The sequence below is a fragment of the Lathyrus oleraceus genome, chromosome 5, assembly GCF_024323335.1.
Source record: "Lathyrus oleraceus cultivar Zhongwan6 chromosome 5, CAAS_Psat_ZW6_1.0, whole genome shotgun sequence".
NCBI lineage: Eukaryota > Viridiplantae > Streptophyta > Magnoliopsida > Fabales > Fabaceae > Lathyrus > Lathyrus oleraceus.
Genome location: NC_066583.1, coordinates 603,091,127 through 603,110,767, shown reverse-complemented (window position 1 = coordinate 603,110,767; position 19,641 = coordinate 603,091,127). Strand labels below are relative to the sequence as shown.

The 19,641-nt window shown below is 35.2% G+C and overlaps 4 protein-coding genes across 4 annotated transcripts; 3 read left to right on the top strand and 1 right to left on the bottom strand.

Annotated features, from left to right (window-relative positions):
- Positions 1-241: 241 nt before the first annotated feature.
- Positions 242-1,009, bottom strand: LOC127082350 (uncharacterized). Its single transcript, XM_051022584.1, has one exon. It carries the CDS (start codon positions 1,007-1,009, stop codon positions 242-244), a length of 768 nt encoding a protein of 255 aa, XP_050878541.1.
- Positions 1,010-6,627: 5,618 nt separating this feature from the next.
- Positions 6,628-7,080, top strand: LOC127082349 (uncharacterized). The gene has a single exon (XM_051022583.1). It carries the CDS (start codon positions 6,628-6,630, stop codon positions 7,078-7,080), a length of 453 nt encoding a protein of 150 aa, XP_050878540.1.
- Positions 7,081-8,480: 1,400 nt separating this feature from the next.
- Positions 8,481-8,933, top strand: LOC127082348 (uncharacterized). The gene has a single exon (XM_051022582.1). It carries the CDS (start codon positions 8,481-8,483, stop codon positions 8,931-8,933), a length of 453 nt encoding a protein of 150 aa, XP_050878539.1.
- Positions 8,934-10,333: 1,400 nt separating this feature from the next.
- On the top strand, positions 10,334-10,786 carry LOC127082347 (uncharacterized). The gene has a single exon (XM_051022580.1). It carries the CDS (start codon positions 10,334-10,336, stop codon positions 10,784-10,786), a length of 453 nt encoding a protein of 150 aa, XP_050878537.1.
- Positions 10,787-19,641: the final 8,855 nt, after the last annotated feature.

Genomic DNA, 19,641 nt, shown 5'->3' with positions numbered 1-19,641 from the left:
ATTAGGAAAAATATGTTGGATAAGTACTTGTATGGAATGTTCACCTTCCCATGGGATTGCAATATGTAAAGGTAACCTCACCATGTCATCTGGTTTGGTAGGTTCGACACCATCATCAATGTGAATAAGAAATTCTGCAAACTCTTGATCACGCAATGATCGCATATTTTGACGCAAACGCAAAATCTTGGTATGATTCCATAAATGAGACTGAACAATACACACTGAAATCATTTGTGCCTTAGTACCTTTTCTTACAACAGGAAGAACTTGACGAAAATCCCCCCTCCCCCATGATCAGAACTTTTCCACCAAATGGAGCTTTGTTGCTACAAATGTCTTGTAATGATCGATCTAAGGCTTCCGAACAATTTTTGTTTGTCATTGGTGCTTCATCCCAAATTATTGCGGCAGCAACTCTAATGAGATTTGCAAGATCCTTTTGCTTTTCAATACCACAAATGGAACTCGGTTGAATATCAATAGGTATCTTAAATCGAGAGTGTGCAGTCCTACCACCGGGTAACAATGTTGCAGCTATATCAGATGATGCAGTTGCTAAGACAATTTCTTCTCTACTTCTTAAACTTGCCATTAATGTTCTATAAAGGAATATTTTACCTGTTCCTCCTGGACCATCAACAAAAAATACCCCACTGTGTTTTTGAACAATTACATTCATAATGGTGTTGAATGCAATCATTTGATCATTATTTAACTTAGCAATAGATTCAATATCTTCATTGGGGATATCGATCGCTAACTCCTCTTGTATGATACTTGGAACTGCACCTCTGTCTATTGTATTAGGGGGTAAAGATGCGAGATCATAATCATCAATCTTTTTATCGTGCAGGTTTAAGAGTTCATTCAAGTCCTTCAACAACATATTAGTTAAGTTTGATTCCACATCATTGTTAGCTGTTTGATAATCCTCTATCATATGTGTAAAAAACTCATTCCAAAGGCCTCTAACATCAGTAGGTTCACAAAATATTAAAATCGTCATGAATAACCTTCATAAAGCATATGGCATTCGGAGACTCGTAGCCTCAACCAAACAATCACGAATACTATGATCAGTCTCTAGAAATCCCCTATCCTCGGCTGATTTTTTGAATGTACTGAAAGTCATGCCATTATTTGTAAGAAGATATTCCCAACTGGTTAGACCTGTGACATGCGATAACAACAGTCGCAAGTAAAACTTATCTCCCTCCGAAGGTGATACCGTATAGATTCTCCCGATAACTTTTCTTGTTGATCGCTTACGATGTCATTCCATATCCCGCTTGTTCCAACAATAATGCTATGAAATCTCTCTATACAAATACTTTCTTGCTTGTGGATCTCATAAATTCAATGCAAAGAATTGTGTGAGAATTGTTTTGGAGTTGCGTTCATTATTTAACACATCTGCAATTTGCTGATGATCATAAAAGCGCACTTGATGGCGGTTCGGCAAGTGGATCTGCAATCTTTCAACTGAAGAATATAATCGGTAAAGAGTGGATCGAAATATTTTCCATAATGCCTCGGGAGCACAAATCCATCTTGCATCAACATATTGCTGAACTTCATCCATGTATGATCCTTTATGAACCTACATAAAAAGACGTTGAAAGTATTACAGGATAAAAAGAATTAAAAAATTTAAGGGTAAAATAGGGAGAAAAATAGGTCACTCCAAATAGGTGTATCCCCTTTATATATAGGCATAGATATTATAAAATCCATTCCCCTGTATCTCTACTATTATACACTAACGGCTATATGCCTTTCTCGTAAATATAATTGTTATACTTTTGAAAGTTTCATTCCATTAAAAATCTCACAGTAGCATACATGTGAGATATATAATATATCACTGCACAATAGAATATTGGTGTAAGTATCATGGTGTGCAACATAAAAAGATTATTTTTAAATGGCCATTAGGAACAATAAACTAATTCACAATGAATTTAGTAAATAGGATGCATTTAATAATTATAATAGACAATATACATGTTATATTTGTTATTATGCACACTTGACGCAATTTCGAATAGGAATTGAAATGCAATTCATTTTCAAATATTCCGTATCGGAGTTTTGATTAAAAAAAATTATTCTTTTTTTTTTATTTTTCAAAAATAGTTTTTATAAAAAATAATAATTGTGTCATATTAAATAAATTCATAGAGAATAAATTAAATTGAAAATTTGAAATTTTGATGTATGGATTTGTTGATTATCAAAGTAGTCAAATCTATTAAAATTTGTAATTTTAATGGATCTGGAATTTATTAATCACTAGAGTGGTCAAATTAATTTGAGTCATTTGAGTAATCTGAGTGGTCAAATTAATTTGTTAATCTCAAGAAATGTACCGTCTATTTTGGAATTACTTGAGTAATAAATCTGTTAATCACCAAAATGGTCAAATTGAATAAAGTTTATGATTTGAAATTCTACAACTTAACTTGATTCAGATGTTATATGAGTAACATGTTTGTGTTCAATGATATTTATTATTATAAGACATGTATAGATCATGACTTATAATTAATAAAAATTAATGTATTATATGATTAACTTTTATTCAAAGTATCTTCATTTAACATCACTATACTTTATTGAAATGTATTTAGGCATTATCCAAAGGTGATCTTAGATTCATGTTTAAAAAATAATGAGTTTGAATCCATAAAATTTATTCAAAACCTTAATGTATGAGCGTGTTTTTAATGTGTGCGATTATTAGTAATGTGTTATGGACTTAGACATGACATTGATAATGGATGAGAAAGGACAATGTCTAGATTCATTTACAAAGTTTATCGAAAGTCGTGGTAAATGTGAATAATATATTATGCCTGACACACCACAGCAAAATGGTGTTGTTGAAAAGAATGTACTCTCACGGACATGATCAGGTCAAACTGTTAAATTATAGTAATGCATCATTACCATTGTGGATGTACGCATTAAGGACCGTTGGTATTTGCTTTAATAGGATTCTTAGCAAGACAGTTCCCAAGACTCTTATGAACCGTGGACAGGAAGGAAACCTAATTTAAGGTATCTTCATTTTTAGGGCTATTAAACAAAAATAAATGTGTATAATCCACATGAAAATCAAGTCTGATAATGCTCGGTTAATTGAAGATGGTCAATTAAGTGGGAGTAAGAAATCACATATTATGGAGATTTGTGATTAAGTCATAGATTTTGAGTGAGCTAATTGACTTTGCTGATGGCTTAAAGCTTTTGATAGGTGAGTAGTAGATTTACTCGGTTTGCTAGAGGTTCTTTAGACCTTCGATTAGGTCATAGGTTTGACTAACGTAACTCGGCCAGATGTTCTTAATTTATTAATCTATTAAATATGGTTCATATAAATGAAAGTTTCACTTTAAATTTAAGATGGGATGATTATTTGATGGATAATTAAGTCAATGAAATTTTTATCTTGAAATTCAAAATAAAATTTAAATCCCTCTTCTGTCTCTTCATGACTATAGGGACGTGACTCTTGAGATTGTTGGAATAAAATACCTATAAAATATGGATTTTTGAAAAGCAACATAATAATGTAACTTTTCTCTTTTTTTTCCTCACAAGTAAAGAAATAAAAATATCTTAATCATGATAGATACATAAAAGAAGAAGGAGAAAAGAAGAAAACAATTCAAAGCAAAGATCAAAAACCCGAACAATAATCGACATTGTGGATCCTGATACACTTTAATTATTTTCCATATAAATTAGAATGGCGTAAAAATCATGATATTTCAACATCATAAATAAAAATCTTTTTAACGTTCAAAGAATCAAACCACAAAGTGTTAAATCATTGTCTTAAGTCCGCTAGACCTAACCCCTAAAGATATAATAATGTAAAAGTAGAAGGTAACTTAGGTATAGCATTAACCAAAGCACCTAAAAATTGCATATTTCCGAAAAGTCACCACCTCATTGGTAATAAAAGCATGAGAAGTCAACTCTCAAGAACCAAGGCAAAAGCATGAGAAGTCAACTCTCAAGAACCAAGGCAAAAGACACAGGTAATACCATCTAGATCAAGTAAGACATGACGCTTTAAAAAAATCTCTCTTGTGATAATCTTATCTCGGAGGAGATATCAAGAGAAGAAGCCACCTTAATAAGTGTCTGACTATCTTAAATAAGGAGGAACACACACAAAGATTTACATCTACTAACCAATCAGAAGAGGTAACAGAAACAAAGTCAAGGATGGGGACACTTTTCACCAAGAAGAAACTAAATATAGACATAGAAGACCAAACTCCACTAAGAAAAGGAACAACATGAACTACATATATAACAAAAAGGATATATCGCTCCAAACAGTAGAGTCAAAAACCACCTTCCACCTCCATTTGTTAAGTAGGGTTAAACCGATCAAGGAAAGTTCACGAACCCTCGATGCTCATGTCTTCTTAATCTTATAAACATTTGGTTCCACCTTTTGTTTATGTTGGATTTAAATGATGTTTTTATTTTTATTTAACAAAATGTTTAATATTACATCTTTAAGAAGTTCTTCTAAATCCATTTTTCCAACAAAAAATGTCACTTTTCTTATACATATATTTCTCCGGCAATATTTCAAATCACAATAAACTTTTAAAAATACATATTTTTCATCAAAATATCCTACACTATTATGGATAGTTTTCATATGCATGGCAAAGAAAAATATGTGAACATCCTCGAACTTCTTTGACTGTCTCTACAATATCGGACGCCCAATAATCTACTTCATTATACTCTATTTTTAATTTGTGGTAGCTATATTTTCTTTAATGGCTAATTATAAATTGAAAAAAAACTATTTAAACACATGCAATCATCTAAGAAAATTGTGTGAATAACATATTTCACCAACTTCTTATTATTTACAATATAGTTATATAGCTATGGCAATGACAAAGACAATGATGGTTGTATTCTTCATTGTCCTTTTGGTTTGCTCTTTTTTTACACAAAGTTTTGCGGGCAAATCTATTGGTTATGGTGCAATGAAAAGAGACACTATTTCATGCAGCAGAACAAATCCAGGCGCATGTAAGAATCCAGTTCCGGCCAACCCATATAATAGAGGATGTGAGGCAAGCCAAAGATGTCGTAATGGTAAAATATAATAATGCCATATGCCTAATATAGTTACTACCATCTATCAGGCTACTCTAAAATGAATTGAATCATTGTTGATATCTTAGAATCAACTTTTGATCATTTTTCTTACATATATTTTAGAGGAAAAAGATAATTTTTTTCCTTTTTTTATTAAGATTTGGATACATTGAGTGGTTCTAAAATCTACATCTTATATACCTTTTGTATTATTTGAAATCATTATAATACATCAGAGATGATATGTTCTTTAAACATGTGAGCATTAGTTGCATTCATTTTTTAAAGTTATTATTATTATTTTATTATAATATTTGAATTGAAAATATTATTGTTTTTTAAGAAATTTAAATTATATAAAACTCGTTTGAAATATCTGAACAATAAGCGACTACTTACACTGTGTAAACTTATTTCATTGCATATAATTAAATATTTATTACATTAATATTTAAACTTAAATAATGATAATTTGAAAATTTTGAAAAAAATCGTGTTTGATTTGTTAAATTCAGAAGTACTTGACGGAACATCATTAGATCGTATAAAAGAGTATAAAGCAAATTTTTTGTATTGTACAATCCCTCCAACCCTCCCTCTCCTTCAAAACTCTATCATTGTCTCATGGTTTCCGCTTCCTAACCTTCCTTCTGCTACCCACTTCTCTCCAACCACCATCCACTGCAATACCTTCCACCATCTCAGTATTTGCTATTCAATGATTATGAGACACATTGGCACTACCACAAACTTATACAAATTCATACTACTTTCACATACTTCATAATATTATAACATACACGGGTAAGACGTACACACACATGGAGTTTATAATAAAATCATAATCATAATATATATACAAATATCAGTGGCGTTGTGTTACCCATGAATGTTTCATTTTTGTTATTTAAATATATAATAATATACACCACAAAACGAAAACGTGGGAGAGTGGCGCATACATGGACATATTTATACTACCACAAAAACACCTAATAAAGACTATACAACAAGCGGGATTACGAGAACAATTACCATTTAAACTCAAATAACTTTACTTGTGGGGAAGTACCAAGAAACCGACCAATACATCAAGAAGAGGCGTAGTTATATAAGAAAGCAAATAAGAAATTTTATCATAACCATTTTATAGTTTATAGGCTATTATTTAGATTGTTATTTCTTTTTCTATTTTATCTCTTATGTTAGTTAGTTTGTTACTATTTCTTTAGGTTCTACAACTTATATAAACAACCAATTGTAATCTTTATTTTATAAAAAACCATAGATGAATAAGTCTCTATACTTAATCTTCAATATGGCATCCGAGTACGGCGATTCCGATGATGATCAATCTGAACAAGAACGTCAATCCATCATCATCCCACCAACCATGCATACACTCTCAATAATTCTGATAATCCAGGAACCCTTTTTGTTTCTTCAACCTTGAATGGCAACAATTACTGTACATGATTTCGAACCATGAAAACCGCTCTGCACGCGGAGATGAAATTCGGTTTCGTTGATGGTTCTATCAAGAAACCTGCCTGCAATTTTGCAGATTTTTTCAGCTGGGAGAAAGCAGATTCCATGGTCATGGCATGGATTATCAATGCGATCGATCCAAATCTGCATGGAAGCATCTCGTACGCATCAACTGCCTGCGAAATTTGGATTGATCTTGAAGAAATATTTGCACAAATCAACACACCACACATTCATCAGTTATGGCGCACCATATGTCTTCTGCAGAAAGATTCTGACATGAGTATAACAAAATATTACACCAAATCCAAGAGCCTTTTCGACGAACTTGATGAACTCCAACTGATACTAGAGTGCAATTGTGGAGCCTCCAAACCTTTAACCAAAAAAGATGATGAACAACGTGTGCATCTGTTTCTTGGTGGTCTTAACAATGATCAATTTTCTTAAATCAAGGGCTTCATCCTCAACTATAATCCCCTTCCACCGATGCAACACGTTTTCAACCTTATACAATGAGAGGAATCACGGTTAACAACTGATATAGCAAGAAACGTTAACACCAATACAAGTTCAACTTTTCTCTCTTCCAAATATGATAAATCAAAATGGCGCGAATACCCGAAAGTCAAGTGTGGTCACTCTGGTAAAAATGGTCATGTAAAAGAAAAATACTTTAAAATTGTTGGCTATCCTGCACATTGGGAAATCATAAGAACTCCAAGAAGAGACCACATAACATCAGTTGAAAAATATGATGTTGCATCTCATAACATGACTTATTTACCATCTATTTTGCATAATATTAAGCAATTGTCAAAGTCTTTCCAAATCATTACTCCCACTGGAACATCCACCCTTGTTGATTTCATAGGAAATGTATTTTTGTCCCCTAATTTCATACTACATAATGTGCTTCTAGTTCCTTCATTCAACTGCAACTTGACTTTCATTCATAGATTGACTCGTGATCTATCTTGTACGGTAACTTATGACCAAACTTGTTGCATAATCCATGACCCTTTAACGGAGAAGAAAATTGGATTCGGTAGCATGTATGAAAGTGTCTATTTGTTCACAAAGTCATCTCAACATGGATTCTTAGGGGCAACTAAGAAAGACTTAACTACTTTGTGGCACACTAGAGTGGATCGCCCTTCTCCTCAAGCTTTACAACAAATTTTGCATCATCTTAAATGTATTTTGACTCACCTAAATCAATCTGCTGTGATATATGTCATAAAGCAAAACAATGTAGAAACTTATTTCCTTCTAGTAATAATAAAGCTACTACAACTTTTGATTTGATTCATTGTGATCTTTCTGGTAAATACAATACTGCTGCACATAATGGAGCACAAAATTTTATCAAAATTATTGATGATTACATTAGAGGCACTTGGGTGTACCTAATGAAATCAAAAACTGAAACACTGCATCACTTGACTACTTTTTATAATCTAATCAAGCTACAATTCAATAAAACTATCAAGAAAATCTATCATAACCATTTTATAGTTTATAGGCTATTATTTAGATTGTTATTTCTTTTTCTATTTTATCTCTTATGTTAGTTAGTTTGTTACTATTTCTTTAGGTTCTACAACTTATATAAACAACCAATTGTAATCTTTATTTTATAAAAAACCATAGATGAATAAGTCTCTATACTTAATCTTCAATATGGCATCCGAGTACGGCGATTCCGATGATGATCAATCTGAACAAGAACGTCAATCCATCATCATCCCACCAACCATGCATACACTCTCAATAATTCTGATAATCCAGGAACCCTTTTTGTTTCTTCAACCTTGAATGGCAACAATTACTGTACATGATTTCGAACCATGAAAACCGCTCTGCACGCGGAGATGAAATTCGGTTTCGTTGATGGTTCTATCAAGAAACCTGCCTGCAATTTTGCAGATTTTTTCAGCTGGGAGAAAGCAGATTCCATGGTCATGGCATGGATTATCAATGCGATCGATCCAAATCTGCATGGAAGCATCTCGTACGCATCAACTGCCTGCGAAATTTGGATTGATCTTGAAGAAATATTTGCACAAATCAACACACCACACATTCATCAGTTATGGCGCACCATATGTCTTCTGCAGAAAGATTCTGACATGAGTATAACAAAATATTACACCAAATCCAAGAGCCTTTTCGACGAACTTGATGAACTCCAACTGATACTAGAGTGCAATTGTGGAGCCTCCAAACCTTTAACCAAAAAAGATGATGAACAACGTGTGCATCTGTTTCTTGGTGGTCTTAACAATGATCAATTTTCTTAAATCAAGGGCTTCATCCTCAACTATAATCCCCTTCCACCGATGCAACACGTTTTCAACCTTATACAATGAGAGGAATCACGGTTAACAACTGATATAGCAAGAAACGTTAACACCAATACAAGTTCAACTTTTCTCTCTTCCAAATATGATAAATCAAAATGGCGCGAATACCCGAAAGTCAAGTGTGGTCACTCTGGTAAAAATGGTCATGTAAAAGAAAAATACTTTAAAATTGTTGGCTATCCTGCACATTGGGAAATCATAAGAACTCCAAGAAGAGACCACATAACATCAGTTGAAAAATATGATGTTGCATCTCATAACATGACTTATTTACCATCTATTTTGCATAATATTAAGCAATTGTCAAAGTCTTTCCAAATCATTACTCCCACTGGAACATCCACCCTTGTTGATTTCATAGGAAATGTATTTTTGTCCCCTAATTTCATACTACATAATGTGCTTCTAGTTCCTTCATTCAACTGCAACTTGACTTTCATTCATAGATTGACTCGTGATCTATCTTGTACGGTAACTTATGACCAAACTTGTTGCATAATCCATGACCCTTTAACGGAGAAGAAAATTGGATTCGGTAGCATGTATGAAAGTGTCTATTTGTTCACAAAGTCATCTCAACATGGATTCTTAGGGGCAACTAAGAAAGACTTAACTACTTTGTGGCACACTAGAGTGGATCGCCCTTCTCCTCAAGCTTTACAACAAATTTTGCATCATCTTAAATGTATTTTGACTCACCTAAATCAATCTGCTGTGATATATGTCATAAAGCAAAACAATGTAGAAACTTATTTCCTTCTAGTAATAATAAAGCTACTACAACTTTTGATTTGATTCATTGTGATCTTTCTGGTAAATACAATACTGCTGCACATAATGGAGCACAAAATTTTATCAAAATTATTGATGATTACATTAGAGGCACTTGGGTGTACCTAATGAAATCAAAAACTGAAACACTGCATCACTTGACTACTTTTTATAATCTAATCAAGCTACAATTCAATAAAACTATCAAGAAATTTTATCATAACCATTTTATAGTTTATAGGCTATTATTTAGATTGTTATTTCTTTTTCTATTTTATCTCTTATGTTAGTTAGTTTGTTACTATTTCTTTAGGTTCTACAACTTATATAAACAACCAATTGTAATCTTTATTTTATAAAAAACCATAGATGAATAAGTCTCTATACTTAATCTTCAATATGGCATCCGAGTACGGCGATTCCGATGATGATCAATCTGAACAAGAACGTCAATCCATCATCATCCCACCAACCATGCATACACTCTCAATAATTCTGATAATCCAGGAACCCTTTTTGTTTCTTCAACCTTGAATGGCAACAATTACTGTACATGATTTCGAACCATGAAAACCGCTCTGCACGCGGAGATGAAATTCGGTTTCGTTGATGGTTCTATCAAGAAACCTGCCTGCAATTTTGCAGATTTTTTCAGCTGGGAGAAAGCAGATTCCATGGTCATGGCATGGATTATCAATGCGATCGATCCAAATCTGCATGGAAGCATCTCGTACGCATCAACTGCCTGCGAAATTTGGATTGATCTTGAAGAAATATTTGCACAAATCAACACACCACACATTCATCAGTTATGGCGCACCATATGTCTTCTGCAGAAAGATTCTGACATGAGTATAACAAAATATTACACCAAATCCAAGAGCCTTTTCGACGAACTTGATGAACTCCAACTGATACTAGAGTGCAATTGTGGAGCCTCCAAACCTTTAACCAAAAAAGATGATGAACAACGTGTGCATCTGTTTCTTGGTGGTCTTAACAATGATCAATTTTCTTAAATCAAGGGCTTCATCCTCAACTATAATCCCCTTCCACCGATGCAACACGTTTTCAACCTTATACAATGAGAGGAATCACGGTTAACAACTGATATAGCAAGAAACGTTAACACCAATACAAGTTCAACTTTTCTCTCTTCCAAATATGATAAATCAAAATGGCGCGAATACCCGAAAGTCAAGTGTGGTCACTCTGGTAAAAATGGTCATGTAAAAGAAAAATACTTTAAAATTGTTGGCTATCCTGCACATTGGGAAATCATAAGAACTCCAAGAAGAGACCACATAACATCAGTTGAAAAATATGATGTTGCATCTCATAACATGACTTATTTACCATCTATTTTGCATAATATTAAGCAATTGTCAAAGTCTTTCCAAATCATTACTCCCACTGGAACATCCACCCTTGTTGATTTCATAGGAAATGTATTTTTGTCCCCTAATTTCATACTACATAATGTGCTTCTAGTTCCTTCATTCAACTGCAACTTGACTTTCATTCATAGATTGACTCGTGATCTATCTTGTACGGTAACTTATGACCAAACTTGTTGCATAATCCATGACCCTTTAACGGAGAAGAAAATTGGATTCGGTAGCATGTATGAAAGTGTCTATTTGTTCACAAAGTCATCTCAACATGGATTCTTAGGGGCAACTAAGAAAGACTTAACTACTTTGTGGCACACTAGAGTGGATCGCCCTTCTCCTCAAGCTTTACAACAAATTTTGCATCATCTTAAATGTATTTTGACTCACCTAAATCAATCTGCTGTGATATATGTCATAAAGCAAAACAATGTAGAAACTTATTTCCTTCTAGTAATAATAAAGCTACTACAACTTTTGATTTGATTCATTGTGATCTTTCTGGTAAATACAATACTGCTGCACATAATGGAGCACAAAATTTTATCAAAATTATTGATGATTACATTAGAGGCACTTGGGTGTACCTAATGAAATCAAAAACTGAAACACTGCATCACTTGACTACTTTTTATAATCTAATCAAGCTACAATTCAATAAAACTATCAAGAAAATCCACAACGACAATGGTACAGAATTTGTTAACTCCAAATTCTTAAATTCATTCACCAAGAGGGCATAATTCATGAAACTGTTTGTGTTTACACCCCCACAACAAAATGGGCACGTAGAACGTAAACATAGACATATATTGAATATTGTGCGAGCATTACGTTTTCAAGCCAACCTTCCACTACACTTTTGGGGTGACTGCATTTTGATTGCAACATGCTTAATCAACCGTACCCCTACTGCTGCTAATAAAGGCCTCACTCCCTATGAGTTTCTTTTCGAAAAGGCACTCCAATATGATAATCTACTCAATTTTGGATGTTTATGCTACATGAAGAATGTCTCCAAACCACTAAACAAATTTGATCCACGAGCTGACAAATGTTTATTCCTTGGACATCCACAAGGACAAAAAGGCTGGAAAGTTTATAATCTTCAAACTCATACTTTCCATATTGTAACACCTCAAAATTTGCCCTCCTCTCTTGGGACTAGCTTAGCATATTGCATTTCATCTTTTAGGACATTAGGCATTGCATATTGGCATATCATGTGGAAACAATGAACAAGTCATCCTTCTAAGTCTTTCTCAGAAGATGGAGAGGTTAAGAGATGCAAGCCTAAGGGTCTTTTTGAATTGATCACTAATCATCTGAGGGTTTGTGCTTCAATTAGGGTTTCTTGGTTCTTCAAGGAGATTGATCATTATTTTGGTTGCAATGGTACATCACCATCATCATGGTCTCATCATCACCAAGAGGTTCATGGTGCCTGACAAGCTTCCTTGGGGTTTAGATTTTGACCTCTGGTCAACCCTAATCAGTTGAATTATGCCAGTCAGGGTTTCTTCAAGGAGATGAGGTCTTCATTGAGATGGGGATCATCATATGGTTTTATTGAGCTTGTATAAGCTAGGGTTTCATTTTGGAGCCATTTCAGCAAGAGATTGAGGCTCAAATTCATCTGTGCATGGCCAAGTCATCTATCAACTACAAAAGTCAACCACAAGTCAACTGTTGGATTTGGAGGTGGGAAGTGGTTAGAATTACTTCATTCATGTTTAAACAAGTCTCATTTGACATTTCAAACATCAACATTGAAGAAAATAAAGTCAGGACAAAACTTTCCAAAAATAGAAAGTGACTTGTGATTCAAAATTGCCAAAAATGGAAAGGTTTTCAACTCAAGATTACATCATCAAGATGGCCTCAAATGAAATTTTGTTGAACATGAAAGTTGTAGATCTTTCTCTCCTATTTCCAAAAAGTCCAAGATCATCAATTTCTCATGTGTGGTTGAAGAGATATGATCAAAACTTGGTCAAGTGAACATGGAACTTCAAATGTGCATAACTTTCAAACCATAAGCCCAAATGAGATGGCTCTTTTTCCAACATTCTTGTTTTAACTTCTAGTTTCCAAAATTGGTATTACATGGCATGCATTCCATTCAGATAAATATTTGCATTTCACTTGCATTTTTGGAGGGAAAAAAGGGAATTTGAAATGTGTGCATTATTTGAACATGGTACCACTTCCATTGGCTTCAAAACAAGTTTTTAAGTGAAATTTGACCAAGTGATGGCACTGTTCACGTGGCCAAGCTTGCATGAGGGTGCATGAGCATGAAAATTCATTTTTGCCAAAACACCTCATAATTCACTAATTCTATTAGCATTTGCTTAAACCTTTTCCTAAACATGATTAGCATTGCATATAAATGTTTAATCATAATAGAATTCAACACATTTCCCAAGTTTAGATCTAGAATTCTCAAAATCTCAAAATTCTCTCTCACTTTTTTCTCCAAATTTCTTCGAACACTTGCATTCTTCCTTGGTTCATTCATCATCCAGAGGTATTGTGGAGCATATTTGGATCAAGAGTCAAGGGAAATCGTGGCTGAAGAGTTCATGTTCATAGATTGAAGCTTTCATGGCAGTTGGAGATTCAGTCGAATTCAAGAGCCTTTGAGCCTCCATTTCATCATCATCCATCTCTAGAAGCACATTGGAAGAAGATTTAAGCATTGCCAAGCCTTGGAAGCACGTGGATTCAAAGCTGCACTTCAAGAGGTCACTTTTTCTACTTCCTTAATTCTCAAAATTGTTGATATATTCTTGTAGTTCATTGAATGATGAGTAATCTGCACTTTGAATGGAGTGATTTGGTGTTAAATTGAGTTAGATCCATGCGTTTGAAGTTTTGATGATGAACTTTGATTTCTTAGATCCATGCGTGTTTAGGTGTTTTTCTCATGAAATGTTTGTGGATTGTGGTTGTATGTTGAATGATGAATTGAATGATACGTTTGTTTTTCATTTCTGGTATGTTTGAGATTTTTCTAGAAAATTGAGATGAAGATCTTCATGATCTTCATCATGTTCTTCACGTGTCCAGATTTCCTGCACATTTCCTGCGGATTTTCGTGCAACCTTCATAGCGCTACCTAGGGAATTACCTGCGAGTTCATCACTATTTCCTGCTGATTTTTCAAATGGTGTTGGCGTGCGCGTTAGGGTTTGGTAGTGTGAAACGGCGACGTTTTTGGTTTGGCGCGCTTGCATTCAAATTGTACTTCAATTCGATTCCCCGTGGTTCCACCTATTTCAAAATTGCCATGCTTATTTCCTTTTCCCTCCATGTTATTCATACTATGCTTTTCATGTTTTTTTATTTTTTCTTTCACTTCATAAATTCATAACTAATTGATAAATGATCCAAAAAATATGGGAATTTTTGCGTTAGATCACATTTTGTGTCTAGTTTTTTTGGTTATTTTTTTCAGAAAATGTGCCTGGCTGGAAAATATTTTGCCCTAGGGTTTGTGTATGCATGTCCATTTTGAACCTTGCTTTACTATTTCATTTGTGAAATGATGGTTGTTTATCCAATGCTCATGAAATTTTACATGCTTAAACTAGACTCTTGGATGGACATTTTGGTATTGAGTTTGCATTTTTATCATGTGCCATTGCTGAGATATGATCATGTGAAGTTAGGTGTGACAATGTGTGTCACACCTTGGGGTGTCCAACTTGATTAATTGATTTGCCATGCCAAATGAATTCCAAATGTTCTGATGTTTTGTATGGTCCTTCTTGTGGATTTTGTGAATGCTCATGATTTTTTGTGGAATTTTTGGATTGATTTCTGATTTGATTGAGATTGTTCATTCTGGATGGTCATTTTTGAGATTTTGAAATGTCTTGAACTTCATTTGTTTGTGAAATGCTTGTGCTTTATATAATAGATGTGAAATTTTGCACACCAATTCTAGACATGTTGAATGATGTTTTGGCTTTGGTTTGAGGTTTTTACCATATTTCATTTCTGTTTTAGGCTTGTGCTAAGTTGGTGTACCAAGTTGTGTCCCATTTGTGCTTGATTTTGCTTGCCTTGGCTTATGCAATTTGATTACCATGCCTAATATTGTCCAAATGCTCTAATTTTTTGTGTGATGATCATGTTATGTGTTCTGTTTACCCATGAATTTTTCCAAGATTAATTGAATCATTTTTAAATTAATGTGCATTTGTTCATTCTGATGTCACAATGTGCTTTCAACTTGCATACCTTGTCATGTTTGGTTCATGAAATGAATTTGGTGAATGCTATTGATATGAGACATTTTGGATGGTATTCTTAATTGATTGAGGTCGATTCATGTCAATTTTCATGTTCTGTTTTGACTTATTTCTCCCTCTTTGACTCTAGGCCTTGACCTAGTGGTTTGCCTCTCATGTTTGAGCTTTGTTTTCAGGTTAAGAAGCACATGGCCATAATGGGATTGATTCACTCCCTTGAGTTGACTAATTGGTTGATGTTGACTAATCTTGAGTTGTTTTGTAGGTTGATGCCAAGTCATTTGTGTTGTGCACATTGGCTTGTGGCTTGCATTGCTTGCTTGTTTGACTGTGTACTGTTGACTGTTGACTATTGGTTGTCTGTTTGACTTTTTGACTTGTATACTGATTGAGTTAGATTTTTTTCAGGTACATTAGTTGCTTAAGTTCTTTTGAACTTGCTTTTGATTTGCTTGGTTGCTTAAGCATTGAGGTATAATTTCTCTGACTTCATGTAGTCTGGAAGACCCGTCCTGTTACTTGGGCAGGCACCTGTCTGAAGCCCCCCTTAAGAGGCAATGCTTGTGTTTGTTTATCTTTGTGCCAAGCAGGAAAAGTCCTTTGATAAGGCAATTGGCAGATAAAAGAGATGTGCAATCCATCTCCTGCTATTCAGTGTGTCATCCACTTTGCTCACACACCTTGTGTTGATGCATTGTGGATATTAACCCAAGATCTTTGTTGAGTCAGTCATATGTGGAGAAGAGTTCCAACTTTCTGAACTCCCACACTTTCATTTGTCTGAAGCTCTCCCAGGCCAGGGATAAGAGCTGTGAGGTCTTACCCTCACTTCCCATTTCATCTGCTTCACCCTAACTCTCAATGTTAGGGTTAAGAGCTAACTACACCCGATTCCAGTTGGCTTGTGTTTCACAGCCTAACCTTGTGTGAGCCCACTTTGTTTGTATATAGTGTGTGCTAATTGTGTGTATGTTTGCTTTGCCTGTGCTGTTTAGGATAGCTTGCTTCCTGTGCAAGTTAAATAGAAACCTAAACCTAGGACCATTGTGGATTACATGATAACTATTAGGCTCGAGTCAGTCTCCCTTCTAGTTTGTCATTTCCCAGTCTCTGGTTAGAAGAAAGTTTCTCCCCTGTTCAGGGGAACTACGTTGCCCTGATCCTCATACCAGATGAGGTACGTAGGTAGGAGGTCGTACGAGATCTCTCCGGGCACCCTTTTTTCTTTTTGTGTGTGTTTGCTTGACAGTTACTAGACTCGAGTGCCAGACTCCTTAGTAACTTGTTTGTTTGTTAACCTTTCTTGTGAGTTAGGAGATGGATGTAAGACCAGCGATTGGCAGTCCGTATCCTATTGGTGTTTGTCGTGTGGAGTCCGACGTAAGTCCAGCTATTGACAGTTGGTTTCCTGTGTGCGTTTGTTGGTTCGGAGTCTGATGTAAGTCCAGCGATTGGCATTCGGTTTCCATGTTTGCCTGTGCGTGTGTTTTGTTTCGGCGTGCGTGAGCCGAACTACGGTAGCTCTGATTCTCATTCCAGATGAGATACGTAGGCATAGGATGCGATATCCTAGCGAGCCCGTTCCTCTTTTCCCCCACCTGTGTTGTTTCGTGTGTGTGTGTGCATTCTTTTGAGCAGTGTTTAGCAACCTTTCTTCTATTCTTTTGAGCGTGGATCCCGTCGAGTACGACGGATGCGTAGGGGTGCTAATACCTTCCCTTCGCATAACCGACTCCCGATCCTATCTCTCTCTGGTCGCGAGACCATGTCTTTTCCAGGTTTACTTCGAGCGTTTCCTTTCCCTCTTTTGGGATAAATAACGCACGGTGGCGGCTCTGTTGTTTTGTTGTCCCGCCGGTTTTTCGCGGATGCGACACATATATCACGAGACATCTTCTTCTATGAGGATACTTATCCCTTCCTTCAAGCATCAAACCCATCTTCCACCAACATTGTTCACAATTCTGGAGAATACTATAGTGATGAAGAACCACAAATTGATTCGGTTCCATCTCTTGCAGATATTCCTCCTATCAATTCACAAGAACTTAACACTACATCGATAAATCCTAACACTTCTGTTGTTGAAATTTTTCACTAGGACCATGCATATCACTCACCAAAATCACCTAGCAACACTCCTGCACAAGATGATCATAATCCAACCAACCCAGTTTCAGCTTCCCAAATTTCATCCAATGAGGATGATGCGACTGAGGGGGAGCACAGTGAGGACCATAATCATGCTGCAATAGAGTCACCACCAAGAATACGACAGCCACCACAACAGCTCAAAGACTTCCATTGCTTCAATGTGCATCCCAATATCAAATATCATATTTCAGGTTTTGTCTACTATGACAACTTCTCCCATAATCACAAAGCTTATCTTGCACCAATTAGTAACACTGAAGAACCTACATCATACACTCAGGCAAGTAAACTACAAGTGTAGAGAGATGTCATGGCTCAAGAACTTCAAGCATTGGAATACAATCAAACATGGGAACTAACCACTTTTCCACCTGAAAAAAACTTAATAAAATGTCGATGGGTGTACAAGATTAAGCACAAATCCATATGATAAATTGAGAAGCATAAAGCTCATTTGGCTGCGAAAGGATTTACTCAAACTAAAGGAGAGGACTTCCATGAAACCTTTGCACCCGTTGCAAAAATGACAATCGTTTGATGCTTACTAACTATTGCAGCCACCAAAAAATGGATCCTCCATCAAATGGATGTTATCAATGCTTTCCTTTATGGTGACTTAGATGAAGATATGTATATGAAACCTCCATAAGGCTACAAAACTACACATCTTAACATGGTGTGCCGGTTGAAGAAGTCATTGTACGGGTTACGCCAAGCCTCTCAAAACTGGTATTCCAAATTATCAAAACCTTTGATTGATTATGTTTTCCAGGAGAGCCATGCTGATCACAACCTCTTCACGTACACCAAACCATCCATTTTCATAACTATCATCGTTTACGTTGATGACTTAATCATTTCTAGAAACCATGAAGAAGTTTGTGCTAAATTCAAGCACTACTTGAGTCAATGTTTTCATATGAAAGATCTTGGCAAACTTAAGTACTTCCTCGATATTGAACTAGCACACGGCCAATAAGGCTTATTTATCTATCAACAAAAATATAGACTTGATATTCTCACTGAATGTGGCATGCTTGGTTCCAAGCCTTCCTTATTCCACGTGGAGGCCAATCACAAACTTGTCTTGGCTAACGGACCACCCTACTCTGGTCCATTAAAATATAGACGAATCATTGGTCGCCACATTTACCTTACAATCACAAGGCCAGAATTATCATACTTTGTCCATGTGTTGAGCCAGTTCATGCAAACAACCCCCGCCCCCAAGATCATTGGTACGCAACCCTGAGAGTCCTTCAATACCTTAAATCCTCATCATGTCAAGGCATCGTCTTACCTAAAAACAATGACCTCCAACTAGTTTCCTTTTGTGATTCAAATTGGGCATCATGTCCCATAACACGAAAATCTACATCAAGATATTTGATGAAACTTGGAAACGACCCCATTTCATGGAAAACAAAGAAACAAGTGACCATCTCTCGCTCCTCTAATGAAGTTGAATATAGAGCCATGGCACATGCTACAAGTGAAATTATTTGGCTTCGCAACTTACTGAATACTCTTCAAGTCCCTTGCACACATCCTACTCCATTATACTATGATAATCAAGCACCCATTCACTTAGTCGTCAATCTTGTCTTCCACGAAAGAACTAAACATATTAAAGTCGATTGTCATTTCATCAGAGATCATATCCAATCAGGCACCATCACTACGACTCATGTTTCAACTCAGCACCAACAAGCTGACATATTCATCAAATATTTAGGAGCTAAGATTTTCCATGACTTCTTGTCGAAGTTAGGAGTTCATAATCCTCACTCTCCAACTTGATGGGGAGTATTAGAGATAAGGTTTATCATAACCACTTTTATAGGCTATTATTTAGGCTGTTATTTCTTCTCCCCTTTTATCTCTTATGTTAGTTAGTTTGTTATTATTTCTTAGGTCCAATAGCTTATATAAACATCCAATTGTAACCTTTATTTTATGAAAAACATAGATGAATAAATCTCTATAGTTAATCTTCAATAACAAGTCTCCCTGATCAACCAATTTCAATTATATATATATTAATATATCATTAATCCCGAATAAGAAAGT

Bases quoted from the DNA above. Each gene is read 5' to 3' on its own strand.
- LOC127082350 (XM_051022584.1), bottom strand. From the start codon at position 1,009: ATGACGATTTTAATATTTTGTGAACCTACTGATGTTAGAGGCCTTTGG.
- LOC127082347 (XM_051022580.1), top strand. From the start codon at position 10,334: ATGAAAACCGCTCTGCACGCGGAGATGAAATTCGGTTTCGTTGATGGT.
- LOC127082349 (XM_051022583.1), top strand. From the start codon at position 6,628: ATGAAAACCGCTCTGCACGCGGAGATGAAATTCGGTTTCGTTGATGGT.
- LOC127082348 (XM_051022582.1), top strand. From the start codon at position 8,481: ATGAAAACCGCTCTGCACGCGGAGATGAAATTCGGTTTCGTTGATGGT.